At 48.8% G+C, this 17,593-nt stretch overlaps 1 protein-coding gene across 7 annotated transcripts; it reads right to left on the reverse strand.

Annotated features, from left to right (window-relative positions):
* Positions 1-640: 640 nt before the first annotated feature.
* On the reverse strand, positions 641-17,536 carry C1S (complement C1s). 7 transcript variants are annotated; one of them, XM_080392579.1, is made up of 14 exons: positions 10,639-17,536; positions 10,093-10,186; positions 9,643-9,877; positions 9,127-9,191; positions 8,514-8,718; positions 7,103-7,280; positions 6,712-6,837; positions 5,858-6,057; positions 5,483-5,636; positions 5,126-5,241; positions 4,814-4,892; positions 4,423-4,560; positions 3,832-3,906; positions 641-1,755 (listed from the first exon to the last, which is right to left on the reverse strand). In XM_080392579.1, the coding sequence occupies exons 4-14, from the start codon at positions 9,129-9,131 to the stop codon at positions 977-979; spliced, it is 2,055 nt and encodes a 684-aa protein (XP_080248705.1). In that variant the 5' UTR covers positions 9,132-9,191; positions 9,643-9,877; positions 10,093-10,186; positions 10,639-17,536; the 3' UTR covers positions 641-976. The 7 variants fall into 7 exon arrangements, with proteins under 7 accessions (XP_080248705.1, XP_080248704.1, XP_080248702.1 ...); XM_080392578.1 differs by having other exon boundaries at positions 9,643-15,883; positions 16,893-17,536; XM_080392576.1 differs by having other exon boundaries at positions 9,643-10,186.
* Between the last annotated feature and the right edge of the window lie 57 nt (positions 17,537-17,593).

Raw genomic sequence — 17,593 nt, forward strand, 5'->3', positions numbered from 1 at the left:
GGAAAAATCCCAACTGAAAATTTCACGATTGCAATTCATGTCTGCTGCCTTTTGTCCTGTCACCAGAGCCTTGCTCTGTGTACTCCCCAGCCCTCCTTTAGGTGTCTGACAGCAGCTAGATCCCCATCTTGGCTTCCTCCTTTTTCCAGCTGAACAAACCCAGCTTCCTCCGTCTCTCACCATATGCCACCTGCGCCAGTTCACTGACCACCTCAGCGGAAGGACAGCTGATCCAGGACTTTCTGGAGCAGGAGACACCACTAACACATATCAGGTAATCTTCTTTCACAACGCTACCTTGCCTAAATCAAGCAAGATTTATTTCTTATCTAACACAATAAAGTTTGGAAAATAAAGCCCTGAGGACAGGGGAATGAAAGGATTTTGAAGATGTCTCTTCTGCTCAGCTTGTCTCAGAAGCCAGAAATCCTCATTGCTGGTCACGGTTGGTCAATGAGATGCAATCGTTTCAGAAGAGCTTCATGAAGATTTAGGTAGAGCAAGTTACAGCTTGACAAAAACTGGCAGCGTAGTGAATCAAAATGTGATTAGACCCTTGGTTGAGGGAGTTTCAGGGAGAACTAGGTCTGGACCGAGAAGAAGAAAGGTAGCACATACACAGCAGCACATTGCACAAAAGGCGATTTGGACATTCTTTAATGCTGTTAGAGATTCTGAACAATACAGGAAACATATAAATCCAAACCCAGGCTCTGAACCTACCCTGGGAACCAACAATTATTCTCTCTTATTTTCACTGAAATCTCCCTGTCAGGTGGGGCATTTCTAGGTCTTCTCCAGGTGGGAAATAATGGGATAGAAAAATACGGGAAGAAGCGGAAGGAGCCTGCACTCAGCACAGACACAATGCGTTCCATCCACCGAGTGAGCAGGACCACAGCCAGCCTGAGCACGTAACCATCGTGTTCAGGAAGGGTGGCTGCACTGGAAGGAGAAAGAGCTAATCCTGCCAAGTTTATTCATCCTCATGCTGGCTCATTGTCTCTGCAATCCAGTCCAAATAACGCACTACCTTAGTGTAAAGACCAAAGGTACCACAACGTGGTCCCCAGGAGATCAGCCCGGCCACATAGTACCGTCTGTCATCAAGAGGATCTTGGATAGCGTAGGCTCCGCCACTGTCCCCCTTGCAGCTGTCCTTGCCCCCACCAGCACAGATCATATTGTCGGTGAATCGGTACGCACTGGAATCGGCAGAGCCCTCTGGTTTCACAGATCGGCACTTATCCATGCCCACCACGGGAATCAGTGCCTTCCACAGATAGATGGGCAGCCTTCCGCTCTCCCTCTGGCCCCAGCCAGCAATGTAGCCCAGCGTCCCCTCCTCCAGCTCGTACTCGGGTGATTTACCAGGAAGGCAGAGGGGCGAGATGTTTGGGCCCATCCTCACAGGTTCCCTCAGCTTCAGTAGCGCAATATCATTATCAAAATCGGTCCTGGTGTCAGCGGGCTGATTCTTCCAGCCCGGGTGGATGAATGAGGCCTCTGCGATCAGCTGCTGGCCCTCCCGGCTCAGAGGTCCTTCAGCGACATTGGTTGCCCCGGCATACATGTTGGGCCTTTCGTACCCCTCCAGCACATGAGCTGCAGTCATTACCCATCGCTCAGAGATTAACACACCGGCTCCTCTTGGGTGTTTGAAATACACCTGCCAGGGAAAGTTGCCCTTTTCTGCAAGGGTGCCTCCAATGATCTTTGCTTTCTCCTTAATGGGATTGCTAGGCACCCCACACACTGGAAAGAAAAGAAAAAAAAGAGGAACCAGATGGGATAATTCGCAGTTAGAAACAGGGGCTCTCTGGTACCAGCTTGCCGAGTTGCAAACCAGGGGTTCTTTGGTACTGCTAAAAAGCCCATACCCATCCCTGCGACGCCTGCTAAATCATTTTTGATTCTGAGTAACCAATGTTTATATTCCATGTCATAGAATTTGCAACTATTATTTAGAGAGAAATTAAAGAAAATTCGAGCAAAACTACTACCAACGTTCGATTTAGGCTAAAAATACTCATTCTCAAATTCTTGTTCTGGAAAGGAGTTGTCACCCCGCCAGTGCTGGGTATGTCAATTTTCACAATTTAACTGCATTCTAGTTAGCATTTTTCCTTTGCTGAATTATAGCCTGTAGGTGAAGTGATTGTCTTTGGAAAAAATATTTAAGTTCTTAGAAACACGATGCTGGTCTTTAAAAATTTATCTTTTTTTTTGTGAACTCCAGATAGTGTCAGGTTATGTGTTGTTTTAACCGTTGTTTTACCATTTTTTCTCTCCATTCTTTTAGAATGTAAAATCTTAAGCAGTGGGTCAATGGAGATCTTGTCTGTGGGTCTATCTCTGTGCAGAGATGCTCCCTGCTCTTTGGCCAAGGTGTTCTGTAACGTTTTGCAGAATGTGGGCACTAAGGGCATAAATGCAGCTGGCCGTTCTGCTGTAGCTAGGAAATCGATTTCTTATCACATTGCCTTGTTTACATTGAGCCCTTAGTCACAGAGTCACAGATTAAGGAACTATACCCAGTAGGTAGTCATAGAAAGATTGAGGCTGGAAGGTACCTCTCGATGGCTCCAGCTCCACCTGCTCGTCCCTAACTGCCCTTCCCCTGCTCCACCCAGGTTGCTCAGAAGCTTTCACACCTGACTTCTGACCATCTCCAAGGGTGGTGATTAGCTGGCCTCTCTGGACACCAGTTCCAGTGCTGGGGTGGGTGGGGGAATGGGATATTTTTCCTTAAATGTAGCCAGAATTTTGTTTCTGCCCATTGCCTGTCACTGTCTTTTGCTGCTGCGTCCTGTCGAGAAGAGTCTGGCTTCATGTTCTTGCATTCATGTCCTGCCTCCCAGGCAGTACATCCTGAGCTGTATCCCACAATTTGCCTTTTGCACTGTGCACTTGCACAGTCCGAGCAGTCAGCTGAGCTGGCCCTTCAGAGGCTGTGTCACCTTCAGCTGTGTCTTGTGCTTTGCCCACGATGGTTTGGGGGTTTGGAGTAATGAATAGGCATCATGTACGATTAGCCCTAAGCACGATGCCTCTTCAAAGAGGGTAAGGTGGACAGCGTGCAGAATACATAGGATCTAAAATTCTCTCTTTCAGCTGGAAGTTAAGACCCAGCCATAACTACCAGCAGTCAGGAGCAGGAGCAGTGCCTACTAGCTTCCCTCCTCAGTGTCCCCCAAAACCACAAAGAGAGGGTGTGAAGGTCCTTGACAGGGATCTTGCTCGAGCCTTCAGACATAGTAAGTGTAGCTGAAGGACCCATTAAACCATAAGGGTTTAGGCTGTGACTTCCAGTGAGCAGTGAAAGACCTTTCCCTGTAGTGCTGCGTCTGTAGTGCCCAGCGGGCAGCTGAGCACTGCCCACAGCAGAGGTCTGACGAGAAGCTACATCTCTCAGTGCAGTTTGGGAGGGACTGAAGACAGAGAGGTCCATCATTGCCAGATGCCTCTTTTGACCTGTCAGTCTTTTTGCTACCTGTGATGCAGACAGAGATCTAAAGCACTGAACAACTTGAGAACGCACACACTTGAAGGTGGGGAACCTGGTGTGGAAACACACAGCGGTACTTGAAGAGGTCCTGTTATACCAGCTGTCTTATTACGTTGCCCACTTTTGTTTCCAGTTTCTTTTCTGCTGCCTCATCTGACCCTCCTTTGGGGCCCCCAGCTTTTAGAAATACCCTGTCCAATGTGATTCAAACAACATAGGATGGATCAACTGCACTTTCAGGCTTAAATATTTAAAAACAGAGAGGTGAAAGAAGCAGTGGTCTTTATATGCCGCGTGTACATGTACACAGTTTTTGGTAGTACCTGGGACACATTTTGGTAGCTTTGTTCCCATGTCTTCGTTGACCCATTCTCCACTGGCTGAGCACTGATACACCGCTTGGAAAACACAAGAAAAAAGAGTGCCATAAGGATACAACCAGGATGAAGAGGGGGGTAAGCAGCGTTACTGTATAAGATGATGTATTAACCTTCTCATTCCCAGAGCAAGCACAGCTTGGTAAACATTGCTGAGATCTCCCTCCAAGTACACAACCCCACAAGGACGCTTCTGCCCCTGTTTTGGAGGGACCTCATCTAACAGATTTCTTGAGTCCTTTACTTCTCCAGCGGAACTGTGCGCTAGATGTGACAAAAGTCTCCATGGTTCACACACCAGACAAATGGAGAGAGGACTTGCTAATGCATTTAGGTCAACAGTCCAAGTGCTGACATTATTAGAGTGTATTAAACACAAAGGCAACGCAAATCAACTGCCTGCCACCCCACACCAATACGAGTTTTTTTCCCAGTCTTGACATGATGGAATATAATCCCAGCCCCATGATGATGCCAGCACCATTTCTCAGGCCTTTGCTCAAAGAAGCATGTCTGTGTAGCAGAGGCAATGCTCACCATCTTCCTTGTCTTTTAGGGTATAGTAAGGAGCATCACACTGATACCGGAAAGCAGCTTTGTACAGAGGCTCGTGAAGCTCGGAGACGTACACGGCTTGAGCATTGTCAATAGGAGTGGGATCACCGCAGTTGACAGCTGTAGAGAAGAAACAAAACCGATGAAATATAATCAAAGAGGCATTCTCACCTAACAATATGATTATTGTGTGAGGAGGAACCACTCAGCTACTCTGGTCCCTGTATGGTCATCAGTGCTCACATCCTCTGTCCTTTCAGCCTGCTCACATCCCAGTCCTTCAGCGTTCTCCTTGTCTGGAGATACAGTGGATCTAGAGCCTAAAGGCTCTGCTTCCAGTCTGCTTCCCACAGTACAGAGACAGGTCACTTACGAACACAGCGGAGATGGGAGTTGCTCCATTCACCATTTTCCTGACAGCTGGAGTGAAAAGTCACGATGCTGTCTCGTTGCTAGGGAAAAGAACACAGGATCCATGTGAGCCACTGGCCATGAAATGTGTCTGACACAGGCACTCCAGTGGAGGGTCCTCAGAACACTGCCGTGGCTGGAAGAAGTTTCCACTTACTACAGCTGTGGTGAAAACTTCTGAGTCCCCACAGGTGCTCAGGGCACCTGATGCGAAATGGCATCAGGAGGCTGCTGAGGGGGCCACAGGGGATATATGCTGGTTTATGTAACTTACCCTCACAATTTCATAGCCTTCCATGCAGGTCACCTTCACACTGTCCTTGAAGACGTACTTGTCCTTCTGCGGCTCAAGAACAGAGTTCGGAATGATGCTCAGGGGACAGGTTATGGCTTTGAAGAGATAGGTGGAATTCAGTGATTAACTGCTTCAAGATTTGCTCTCCTTCCAGCTCCCAAATTCTTTCTCCCCAGTGATTATTTTCCCTCTGGAATACGTAAACGGGCATCTCTGTTTACTCAAAACCAGCTGGTGTCAACAAGTCAACCTGCTCTTGTACCATGAATCTGACCCGGGACAAACCTTCTCCTTAACTCAGCACCCGAGGGAACGTTTTCCCAAGTATTTACTCACAATCCTCATAGTAGCGTATTTTCCAGCCTTTGTGCTGGTTTTTGTGGTCTGTCTGGAAGATTATGTCAAGAACGTTGCTCCTAGTTTTGATTTCAGGAGGACCTGAGAATTTGCTGCCACAATAGGGACCAAAACGCTGCTTTCCAGAGACAAACTGGGAAAATAACAAACCAGAAGAAATGAGAAATATCAAATGTATTCAGTGAGAGTGAGTCAAATATATATTCAATATATACATATTCAAATGTATTCCCAAGAACTTCAGAAGGCAACGTGGTTAGAAAGAAAGTGAAGCGGTCAGAGTGTCTTCTGAATATGAGAAGACTGAGGGGAGATCCAGAGCATCCCGACTCCCTCCCCAAGCCCCACACCTACTGTCAAGCTGTCGTGGCAACTCCCTGTGGGGTCGGCTGGTTCCAGGTCGAAGTCCCCACTATTTATGGTCAACGCCACGAAGTAGCCCGGCCTCAGAGCCACCCGGTACTCGCACCGCGAGTTCTCTGGGTACTGGTTGGGGTAGTTGGGGCTGGCAATCTCCCCTGACGGCTCCGTGAAGACATTCCCGCTGCAGTTCACTGGGATTAAGGAAGGAACACAGGTAGGATTCAGAAGGAAAATGGTCCAGGTATGAAGCCCACAGGCTTTCCCTCTTCCACCACATCTCCAGTCTCCTCAGACACCTGCACTAACCATGCCATTGACATGGCATCTCCCCAAGGAACTGAAGCCAGGGCCGATCTCTATCCAATCACCCAGGGACTTGAACTTCTAGTGGCCTTTCCTTTTACCTTCCACCTGTGATTCAAGCCCCCTTCCCTCACGCCCGGGTCCTCACACGACACTCCTTTCAACATGCACCATCTGTGACTTTGCCATTTTTTGATTCAAGCCAAGCAGCCCCTGGGGCATTTTTGTCTCTTGATTGAACTGCCCTGTTTTGTCAGAGATTAAAAGATTCACAGCAGTACGCTAAGAAGGGTCTCCATCACAGTCTTTAAAGAACCTCATTTAGTAGTTTCTTAAACAAAAAATAATGTTAAGAATATGTTAATAGAAATTCCCCAAATCAGGCCTACTGCCAGTTCAGATTTGCACTGGGACAGTTTTTCCCCCAAATATACCTGCCACAACTGGCTGAGAAGGTTGATAGAGCAGGTCTTCCGTGCACAGTATCTCACTTGGCCTAAATTAGCTGTTACTGTTGAGCACAGCTAATGTAGATCTCTTACCTCCACATGTTTTCTCATCCTCATAGAGGAAATAATCCGGTGGACAGGTACAGAAGTAACCTCCAATGTAATTATTACAGTAATGACTGCAAGGTTCCTCCACAAAATCCGTGCACTCATCCAAGTCTGCAAGCATGAAAAGATGAATCAGCCAAGATTAGGAGAAGGCTCTAGGGGCAGGAGGAAGGTGAGAAAGTGAAGCAAGCACTGGTGGACAACAAGGAAAAGGCATCTCTAAGACAGCATTTATACTGGCTGTATTGGAAAGCAGTCCTGTCTGCTGGGATGCCTTTTAAATCAGACATTCTTGTAAGGCAAACCCTTCTGTCAGCTTTCCTCCTCACCTAGCCTGGACACTACAAAGATTCAGAGGAGGCTGGTTTAACCTTACCCACTGCAACGTAGTAGGCTGCAAAACCAGTGAAACGCTCCTCGTTGGAAAAATCTGATTGGAAGTGCATGGTGAGTGTGTTATAAGGGACATGAAATTCCTCCACAATCGAAGAGCCAGGGGTACGAGGTTTCTTCCGCCCACAGAGCACACCTTCAACTTCGTCACCAGACAGGATCTGCAGAACAATGCAGAGTGGTCTTACCTCATTACTGGAAGGTGCGTAATTACCAACAACTTGAGTCTTTCAAGTAATAGATGGCTAGCCAAAGGCTCCTAAATTGCACGCATTTCTCACAATGCTTGGGCAGATCTCCCCGGGTGCAGCTATGTCACACGCTAGCAGGACAGACCCAGGCTTCTGCCCAGCTGGCCAAGAGCAGAAGACAGCCAGCTAAGGTGTAGCTGAACGGAGCCCCCAGACAACCAGTTTCATGACATTTGTAAGACACTTGAGGAGTGTTCCCTCCTACAGACTTCCTAGCTGTGAAGTAGCTGTCTTAATTTCTCAGATACAAATTAATCCAGAAAGTGCTCTGTTAACATCCTTCCCTGCCCACTTGTACAAAAAAAATCAACAGCATGGTTCAAAACGGCAAAACCCATCACTGAGGGTCTGCAGAGCAGTCTGACAGGTTCATCGGTTTGTTGCAAAAGGCCACGTGTTATGGCAGCTCCAGCAGAGCACATCTACCCTACCGTCCCACCTTGGTTCTTCTCCAAGGTCCCCTTCTGGCACTGCACCGGCTCGCACAGCCCCTTTTCACACTGAGCTATTGCGGGAGAGGGTGGTGTTGCTTCTGTCTATTTGTGTGGAAACACCTGATCTTTTGTGCCCTGTGAGACAACGTCGAGCAGACTAGTGGGTCTCTACATTTTAAGAAGTCTGTGGTGCACAGATCATAGAAAACTGCGGTGCAATGCAGCACAGCACTTCACGGGAGTGCCTGCTACCACATGCAGATCTCTTGATTGTTTTTAACCTTCATCATTTCCAATCAGTTTCTGATTGCATTAAATCACCTATGTCCACTCACGGATTAATTCTGAACAATTTCAGGGACAGAAAAGCAATGCCCTAAGGAAATGGCCCTTTTATTCATTGGCCTTGCAACAGGGAGGTGTCGGTGAAGGCTGAGAAGGCTTTCCCTATGGGTATAGGTGAGACATGGGGAGCAGGCATAGATGGGGCACTCAGTTGGCAGACAATGCTCGTGTGGTTACAGGGCAAACTCAGATCAATTTAGTGACCGCTGGTGCAGACGCATGCAGTCATTTGGGCTTCCTGGAGCTCAGAAAAGCAAGAAAGTGTCTATCTCCTCTTCCAGTCCTGAGCTTTGTACACAGCTTTGACGTTCTGTGCTCTAACCCGCCTTCTTGTCTTTTTCTCACTTGAGGACGAGGACAGTACCTTTACAAAGTCATATTCACAGTTCTGCGATGGTTCGAGATCCATATGTGTGAAATAAAGGCGAATGCCGAATCCCAGAGGGACCTGGATTTCCCAGGATTCCTGCACATCATTAGGATACACCTGAGGATAATTGGGTGACAAGATCTCACCGTACATGGAGGCTGCGTCAGCCCAGGTCGGGAGGCAGAGGAAGACAAGGTACCTGGGAAAAGAGGAAGGAAGACGCCATGGCAGCAGCCTGCTCTGCCTGCCTGCGCACACTGTCAGTGGAAACACCAGCCCTGGGCTGCACGCAGCTGCCGGCTTTAGCATTCTAATGAGCAATGCTGTAGCTGTCTGGAGCTTATCTTTCTCCCTTTCACACAGAAAGAGTACAACCTCAGTCTTGCCCTCCACTCCTCTCCAGCTCTCTAAGAGCTGGTAGTGCTGCAGGAGTTGAAGACAAGGGTCTTAAATGCTATTCCCTACTTCACTGCCTTGTTCTGAAGGCTGCTTGGGCTATAGATACATTCAGATTTGAGAATCAGTACAGTACTACAGGAAAAACACCTAATTTATAACATGAAATCATTACTAAACCTGAGTTCCCGTTGGAGATTCAATAACTCACCACATCTGGAAAAAGCAGATCTTCCTTTCTGAAAACTTTCACCAATTGGACTTTGGAGTTATGGTCTGAGACAAAAAACAGCATGATTGATTAATGTCACCTGTGCTTCTGTGTGTCTGCTGGGCAGGTCAAAGACCCCAGGCCTCAGCTTGTGGAGGACACATCAATATTTTGCCTCAAAAGCATGTTTATATCCCTGTTCCCTCTTGCATAGGCAACCCCAAGCATCAAGAAGGGATGCTAGGTCCACACTGACAAAACGAAGAGGTGATCTCCGCCTTGGTGCTCCTGGCACTCGGGTTCCCCCCCTTCGGACCATCGGTGTCTCCAAACACCGTGCTGAGGCACCTCCCGCCCGGGACACCCAGTCCGCTCTTCCCAGCACCTCCAGAATTACCTTCCCAGCACCTCCAGAATTACAGGGCTGGAGAGTGGCTTGTCCTGACTCTTCCAGCTGTCGGACTGCGCCGCTCAGAAATATCTTCCTGTCTCATTTCTAACGCTTGCAATATTTACCTTCTCTCCCTAGTTCGTGTCTGCTTGCCTCCTCTCTTCCCTTCTCTTTCTTTCTCTTTTTCTCCCCCCGCCGCGCCCCGGGCTGGGGCTGGCCGCGCTCCGGTCCGCAGCCCCGCAGCTCCCTCTGCGGGCGGCCGCCGCTCCCAGACCCCGGCCCGGCAGGGATGCTCGCCTGGCCGGCTCCCGGCAGGGAGGGCAATTTCCAGAACAAGTTGCACAATCCTGTTGGCTCAGGCTGCGCAGATATGGTCCGTATTAGGGATTTTCGGGAAATCAGATGACTTTTGGGAAAAGGGAGGGGAACAGCACTTTCGGCTGCCTCTCCTTTCTTCCTCTTCCCCCTCCCTTTTGTCCCTAAAGTTAGGAACAAAATCCAAAGGCTGTAGAAAGGGGAGAGTCCCTGTGAGGACTGGTCCAATGATTTTGCATGGAAAAAACCTGTTGGCTCACCCCATCCAGAGTCCAGTTTGCTGAAGCCCACTCTGTTCCTGCAGCCTGGTGGCTGTAGGGCTGCTGCTGCTCCTCACCTGATGCTGCAGAGACTCTTTTTTAGGGAACAAAAAAAGAAAGGAAATGATAGTGGCCTATCTGATGTGCCACTCCAAGGCTACCAGCAGGAGTAAGTAAGCAACCCATTGCTTTGCTGGGTTTTGTTATGGCAACAACTCCTGTAAGTAAAAATTTGACTAAGAACTCGTAACTACCTCTTTATTTACCAAGTGAACTTCATGTAAGAGCAACTGTTCATCAGACTTAGCCCTGGAGCAACTTGAGATCTAAGACCCTTACGGAAAGGAGTTTCAAGGCTTATGCCGAGTAGGACCCTTAATCCAGCCAGGGCCCACAAGCTACAACCAAAATACCACCATACAAGCTAAAAGACCTGTCACTAACACGCTAGACACCCCACCCCCACCCCACCCCCTCCTCCTCACAAACCAGCTGCACTGGGACTGGGCTATAAATGAAAATGCAAAACTCCATTACAAGCCCTACCCTTTACAATCAGTGCTGCACCGTCCACAGCTTGTTTTCAGCAGGAAAAGAATGATTCAAGTTTCAACAGGCCATAGGCAAAGTGTGTTAGCAAAGCCCAGCTGAAAGCCTCCTTTATACTGTCAAGGGAGAGAAACACCTACAGATGAATCATCGCTGACTTCATTGTAGTCAGGATAAAGGTTCTACTTGAAGAACATGCCTAGTCTGTTTTCTTTGTCAAACCGAGAACGGATAGCGAAAGAAAACAGCATGACATTCAACTTCTGATGTCTCTTGGGAGAACAGCTTGATGTTTCTAACCAGAATTTTGAAAATCAGGAAAACAGTGATGAAAGATACACAACAAATCATGTGGAGATGTCTTCTCCTCCAAACTGGGCAAACCAAAGACCCTGCCAGTGACTACTGAAGTCACAATCATATTCTAAAATGGGCACGGCAGAAGTAAAATGAGTGTGGGCTGATATAATACACATGTCATTTCATCACAAGGAAACTGTATATTTTCATATAAACCCTACTCAACTTGTCTGTAGCAGTGGTAAATTAATATGTGTGTGAATACTAATAATTCTGTAGAAATATAGCTATTAATTAAGAAAAAGATTGCTGAAGTTAGTTAAATAAGAAAGTAGCTGCATTTTATCTGGGCACATATCTGCATAATGCTGACTATTTCTGCAGAAGACCGATGACACTGATGTATATGTTTACACAGAATACACATACAGCGTTTGATTGCATTTGCCTAGGTCTGTATTGTTTTTACAATTCATAAGATGAAACAGCTAGGTAATATATTTTACAGTTCACTGAAACTATGTCAGAAGTTGTATTAAAGTAATAATTTAAAAGAGGCAAAATCATGCCATTAAGGTTAATAAATGATAATGTTAAGTTTGCCAATGCAATGTAATTCTCCTCAGAGGCACATGCGTTCTCTTAAATTCCTAAATTACATGACCACAGACTACTTTTCCCAAATTGCATAAGACAAATCTTTTCTTGAGATGTCTCAGAGTTGCATAGCTGTAACCTTTCCACCAGATGTTATGAGAAGCAATAGTCTTCCAGCTTTCATAAAATCACCATCTAAAACAGGCTTGACTGGCTTGTCTTCCCCCAGGAAGTTGGAAGCAAAAAAAAGCTTTTCCCAAGTTCTTAAGAAAAGCTACATTTCCCCATCTGGAAACACTGAGTCATAAAACAAAGGGAGCAAATATCAAAAGAGAAAATATCACATTAGCTAGGTGAAATCCATCAGCAGGCAGTCAAGGTGGTGTAAGCAGCAAGTGACATATCCTTGATCTACCAAGACCTTGACAGCAATGTGCCTGTTTCCCATCCTACCAGAATAAGAGGACTGGGTGGGTTTCTTGCACGCCGCACTCCCCTGCCTTCCCCTGTCACCCAGGCCGGTTTTGTTGCCAGGGGTTAAACCCAGAGCCTTGGGTCAGCCCCAGGAAAACCTGCTCATGTGCTGGATCCGAATGTTCGGTATAACCTGCTGACTTCCACCTCTGTGTCCTGCACAAGGGCGATTTTCACCAGAGTCTGTTCAGCTCTTTTACTCCCTCCAGCATCAAGTCTGAATGAATGCAAAGCTCCCACAGCCTCCCAGCAAAACCTGGGGATCAGGACCATTCTGCTCCATACACTATACCACACCGGCATGCCTGCTGCCTCCTGGACTCCCTTCCCCCCCAGCCTGGTGTAGCTCCAGGCGGGACTGTCGAGTGCGGGCGATGCACAGTGTTCCTGCAGCCAGGAGCCCGCAGCCTTGTCCACAGCCTTTTCCCTGTGGGCGAGGGGCTCTGACTTACAGGTACCCCACTGCAGGATAACTGCTGTGCATTCTGCCCTGACCTTCCTCGGGACGTCCATCCCCACCGCACATGTGGGTGGCTTCACGGCGGCTGAAGAGTGGTTTAGTGTTCACCTATTACAGCAAAGCGTTTCTCAACACTTTGGCTCATTTTAAACCACAACGAAGTGTGGTGGCGGAGCAGCTGCTGTGGGAGGAAACGTGACATTTCTGCAGAAGGGCCAGGGGACCGCAATGAGCATGGCTCCATGGCCCCCTCAGCCTGTAGGTAGGGTCGGGGTCCCCAGCCTGTTACCCCAGCCTGAAGCTAACAGCGGAGTCCCTCTCACCTGCCGCAGCCGGTCCTGGGGGCTGCCCTGCCCACCCCTCCCAGCAACAATACGGGTCTCAGCGAGCGCCCCGTGTGCTGGTCACACTGTGCCCGAGGTCACCTGCAGGTGACACAAACTGCAGCTCCCCAGTTCTGTGGAGAGGAGCCAGGGAACGGAGCCAGTGATGTCTGAGACAGGCTCTGGCATCACATCTATTTGTGCAATAATTCCACCACCAAATAAGTGAGTTGTTTTCAAGCATGCCACTCCCTCCCCATCTCGGACATCCACCGAGTCCCGATTTCTTCAACTGTCTCTGGTTTGTCACTCACCTGCTCCTCATTTTTTTCCCTACTGGCCCCAAGGCCTCCTATTCTTCCTTCTAATGAAAACTTACTTTCAAGTTATTCCAAGCAGTCATCCTTTTCCCTCCATGCTCCATCTCTTGCTAGTGGTTATTTCTTTCTCCACCCTCCCTGTGCTCTTTCCTTGCTCTGTGCTCTTTCCTTGACACAGTGATTCTCTGCTACAGACTTCAGCCAGATTTAATTTTATTCTAACTCTTGCTTTTCCAGAATTTTCCTCCTCCCAGTCAGTGTTCCACCCTAAACTGCAGTCCCATCCTCTCTCCAGACGGTCACCTTGCCCCTGTAGAACAGTAGCCTGCTCCTCTCCCATGGCCACTTCAACCAGGATAGGGTCTTGTGCCTGCCTGGGAGAAGAGGCACTGGCAAGACAGGGCACAAGATTCCTGTTTCAGTTCCTCAGTCCAGAGGAAATGGTCCTGGGAGGAAGGTCCTGTGACTTGAAGAACGATGTGGGGCCTTGGGCAGCAGTGATCTGTGGGAAAGCTGTGCGAACCACTCGAACACAGTCAATACAATGAATTTGCAGAAGCTTCAGCAGCTACATTGCCATGTTGCCACACTGAGCTAATGCAAACTTCAAGTTTCACACTAATACCCGTGTAATGTCATGAAACCACCATATAGCTCCAGGACCTCAAATAAAGATTTTTTTGTTACACCACCTCCTCCCAAGCATGGCACTGCCCTGGTTATTAAAAATAATAATCATACTGAAAAATAACTGCACTCATCGTGATCTGAGTCTCAAAAACAGCCACTATGCTCTGACCCAAAGTGGCTGTCTAGCATTTAATCTAGTCAAATATAGCAACATTTCAAGCAACTGAAAACAGAATCTGGCAATGGAAACTGTTAGGCAACCTCAGGAGCAGATGCTGCTTCTGAAACCCTTCTCTGACAATAGTAAATTACAGAATGAAAGAAGTAAAAGTTCGTACACATGATGTTTCACTATACCTGTAGCTGACTGATCATAAGTGTATTTAAATACTACAGGATTTTTCAAATTTATTTTACAAACAGTCAACATTTCAAATAAGTTAATCTTTGCACAAAAGGAATGTGTCATGGGTTTGTTTCCTGAGCTATTCCAGAACACAAAGGACCTAGACCAGAATTTTGTCCAGCATACAGCCTCTAACTCTCCCTATTTCTGCAGCCTCAGGTCAGAGCTGTGGAAGGACTGCTGGAGGTCTACAGGATGACACCACTTGAGAGAGACAGCGGTCCAAAGCCATATTTGCTGCTACAAACATGGCCTCCAAAACCAGATGGAGCACCTTGACTTTTCAAAAGCAGGAGGAGTCTGAGTCTGACAGGGGTCTACTGGGCAGGAGATGCACCAGCGCACGTGGAAAGCTAAGCCCAGTGCTGTAAGCCTTTGTGGCAATCCCAACAGAGTACCAGTGGCCACAGCAACAGTGGCATCATTGGTGCCAGGTTACAGTCCGACCTTCAAAGCAAGACCACTGTCCACAGAGTCTAATCCAGGTATGATCTAAATTTTTATAGAAAGGGGATGAGAAGTGAAGGGGAAGGATGAGGGAAGGGGAAGCCAGATGTGGAGGTTAAAGGAAGGAGGAAAGTGTATGGTGTATTTCCCTGGTATATTCTCCCGTTTTTGGCTATCTAAAAGAGACTTACTGAGCGAGAAGTTGTATCTGTATCTTACTGTTTACGTGTCCTCAGTGGACATGAATGTTGCCATCACGTTCTTAACTCATTCATGGACTTGCAACAAAATGCTAACAATGATCCCCTGTCAGACCACAGCATAGTCAAGCAGGATAGAGACTTTAACAGAAGTGTTAAATCTGTGGGATAATTTCATTGTATCAAACACGGGAGGAAACTTGATTATGGAGTGGATTCCTCCAGCGGTGATGCTAGAAGGCCTCTGTCCCCAGCCTGGTTCTCTGTTTTCATGAAACTTCTACAAGCATAGCAATTTGAGATGCCCGTTCCTTGTCAAACATGACTGGGGGAGGGATGGAGGGTCAGCACACTCACATGCACTTCATTTACTTGGGAAACTGCCCTAAACACCAGAAACACCCAATTAAACATGGAAATGAGAGATTGATATTCAGTCAGTCCTTGGACTTCGCAAAAAGTTTGGCAGTGACCGGTCAGGGTGAACCAATACTGTAACGTATTTGTAAAGTCTAGCCTGATGGTGGCAGCTATCCAGGAGGGTTTTTAAACCCCTTCTGTCTGGGCCTGGCACTCTGCACCTTACGCTGCCTTCAGGGGACTTCTGGAGGTCAAGGCCAAGGTCTCCCCTTCTTCGTGTGCTTCCTTACTGCACCAATTACTCTTCAATTCCATTTTTCTCACTTGCTGTGAGCCTTGGGGCCTTACCCAGTCATCTTCTGAACATCTCCAGGGCTGGAGATCTCCCGGCCTCTCAAAGCGCCTGCTCCTATGGTGAACCATCCTTCTGTCCAGGTAGCATTTCCTTTGTGGCAGCTTGAGACCATGGCTTCTTGCTGTTTCACTGTGGAACTCTGATGTGACTGGCTCAGTTCTTCCTGATCCCCACGTTAAGCCACACATTATGTCGGGTGCATTTCCTTTTCTGAACTTTGTGAGGTTTCTGTCAAACCATTCCTTCTTTCTTTTAATTCCTTATCTGCTCTCTGCACTCTCTCTGTCTTCTGCTGTGCTGCCCAATGTGCAGTTAAACTGCTCTTTGAAAGAGTATTTCCTCTTCCTTGCCTGGATCTGTGCTTTTGCCACTGTGGGGCAGGGAAAGGAAGACAGAAATAAAAACATATAATTTAAATTGAAACCCATGCCCACCAAGGCCCGCCCCAGCAGGTGAGCCTACTCCACAGCCGCACTGTAACCTCATGGTCAGAGCTGCACCTAAGGCAGCGTAATCCTATGTGCCAGCACCGCCTGGGAGACAACGGGCTAAGGAGCAGCTCAGCAGAAAACATCCTGGGGATCCTGGCACACCAGCCTGTGATGCACCTCTGTGGCAGTGAAAGCTAACAGCATGCTGGGTGGCACAAATGACAGCACAGTCAACAGAAGGGGAGGAGTGATTATCTCGCTCTGCATGGCACAGATAAAGTTGGTTTGGGTATGCTGTGCCCATTACGGGCTCACCAGTGCAAGAGGTGTGAACAGAATGGACAGAGCCCAGTGGAGGACCACTGGATAGGTAACTAGGGCATTGATACTGAGGAATCTGGATTTGTTTGGCCTGTGAAAAGAGAAGGGCAAGGTGAGGCAAGGTTTTTAGCCTGGTCTCCTAAGTAAATGAGGTCTACGTGGGCATGTTGCCCCTCAGTCCCTCTCCCAGACTTAACAAGAAATGGAATCTAATTAAAGTGCTACTGCCTAAAAGGTAGTTATAAAGAGGATGGAGTCAGACCCTTCCCAGGACGAGGCAATGCGCATGTGACAACAGAGGCAATTCAGAGTATAATCCGGAAAAAAACACCTCCCCCAAAGCATGGTTCAGCACTGGCTCAGGTGCCCGGGGAGGCTGGAAGCACTCCACTAAGGGAAATGTAAAGCAATTGCCTGGGCAATGCCCTGAGCAAAGTGATCCAGCTTTGAAACCCTGCTTGTGTGCAGGGGTTTGGATCAGAGACCTCTAAAGGTTCCTTTTCATACAAACCTTTGTGTGAGCGAGTGCTTCCCCCTCCAGCTAAGTCAGGGCAATGCCACCCGCCTGAACAACACACCAGGAATATGGTAACACAAACAAGGGGAAGAGGATCGCGTCCATTGCACCTGAAGCACTTGCTGAGGAGAACCTGGGGTGCACTGATGGACATCTGCATGAAGGGACACACCTAGAAGGCCCTCCAGTGGATGAGTTATGAGGAGGCTGTGTAGGCAGAGCTGCTCAGTGACTACAGAGCTGGAGGCCACAGTGACACGGTGAGGGGTGGTGCTGCCATAATGCCTGGTATGGGAAACAAGTCAATGTGGGCTGCAAACGCCAAGCACCGACAGCCTGTCTGCCACAGCCCAGCGGGGTGGCGGGACCCAGCAGTGCCGGGGAGGCTCAGCAGTGTGCCTTGTCCCCGGCCAGCAGCGCAGCACCCCATGCTGAGGCCCAGGCCCAGCCTCGCTCCCGTGACCGTTGCCCCCACGCGCCCTCACCGCGCGCCTCGTGCCCGCGAGTAACCCCACTCCGCCCCGCCTCCCCCCCCCCTCCGCGGCTCTCTCCTGTCCCGCCGCAGCCAATGGGGAGGCGGGGGCTCCGCCTCCCTCGTCCGGCCCCGCCCCCCATCGCCCTCGCCGAGCCCCGCCCCCGGCAGCGCTGCCTCCAATCATTGGCCAGCGGGAAGAGCCCGCGGCACCGCCCCCTCCGCGGGGTAACCTTTGCCTTAGTGAGCGCAGGGCCCGCCCCGCTGCCACCCGAAGCCCAATCGGAGGCGCTCTGGGGGCGTGGCCGGCGCGGCGCAGCCAATGGGCGTGGAGGGGGC

Source organism: Falco punctatus, assembly GCF_963210335.1.
Source record: "Falco punctatus genome assembly, chromosome: 6".
NCBI classification, from domain to species: Eukaryota; Metazoa; Chordata; class Aves; order Falconiformes; family Falconidae; genus Falco; species Falco punctatus.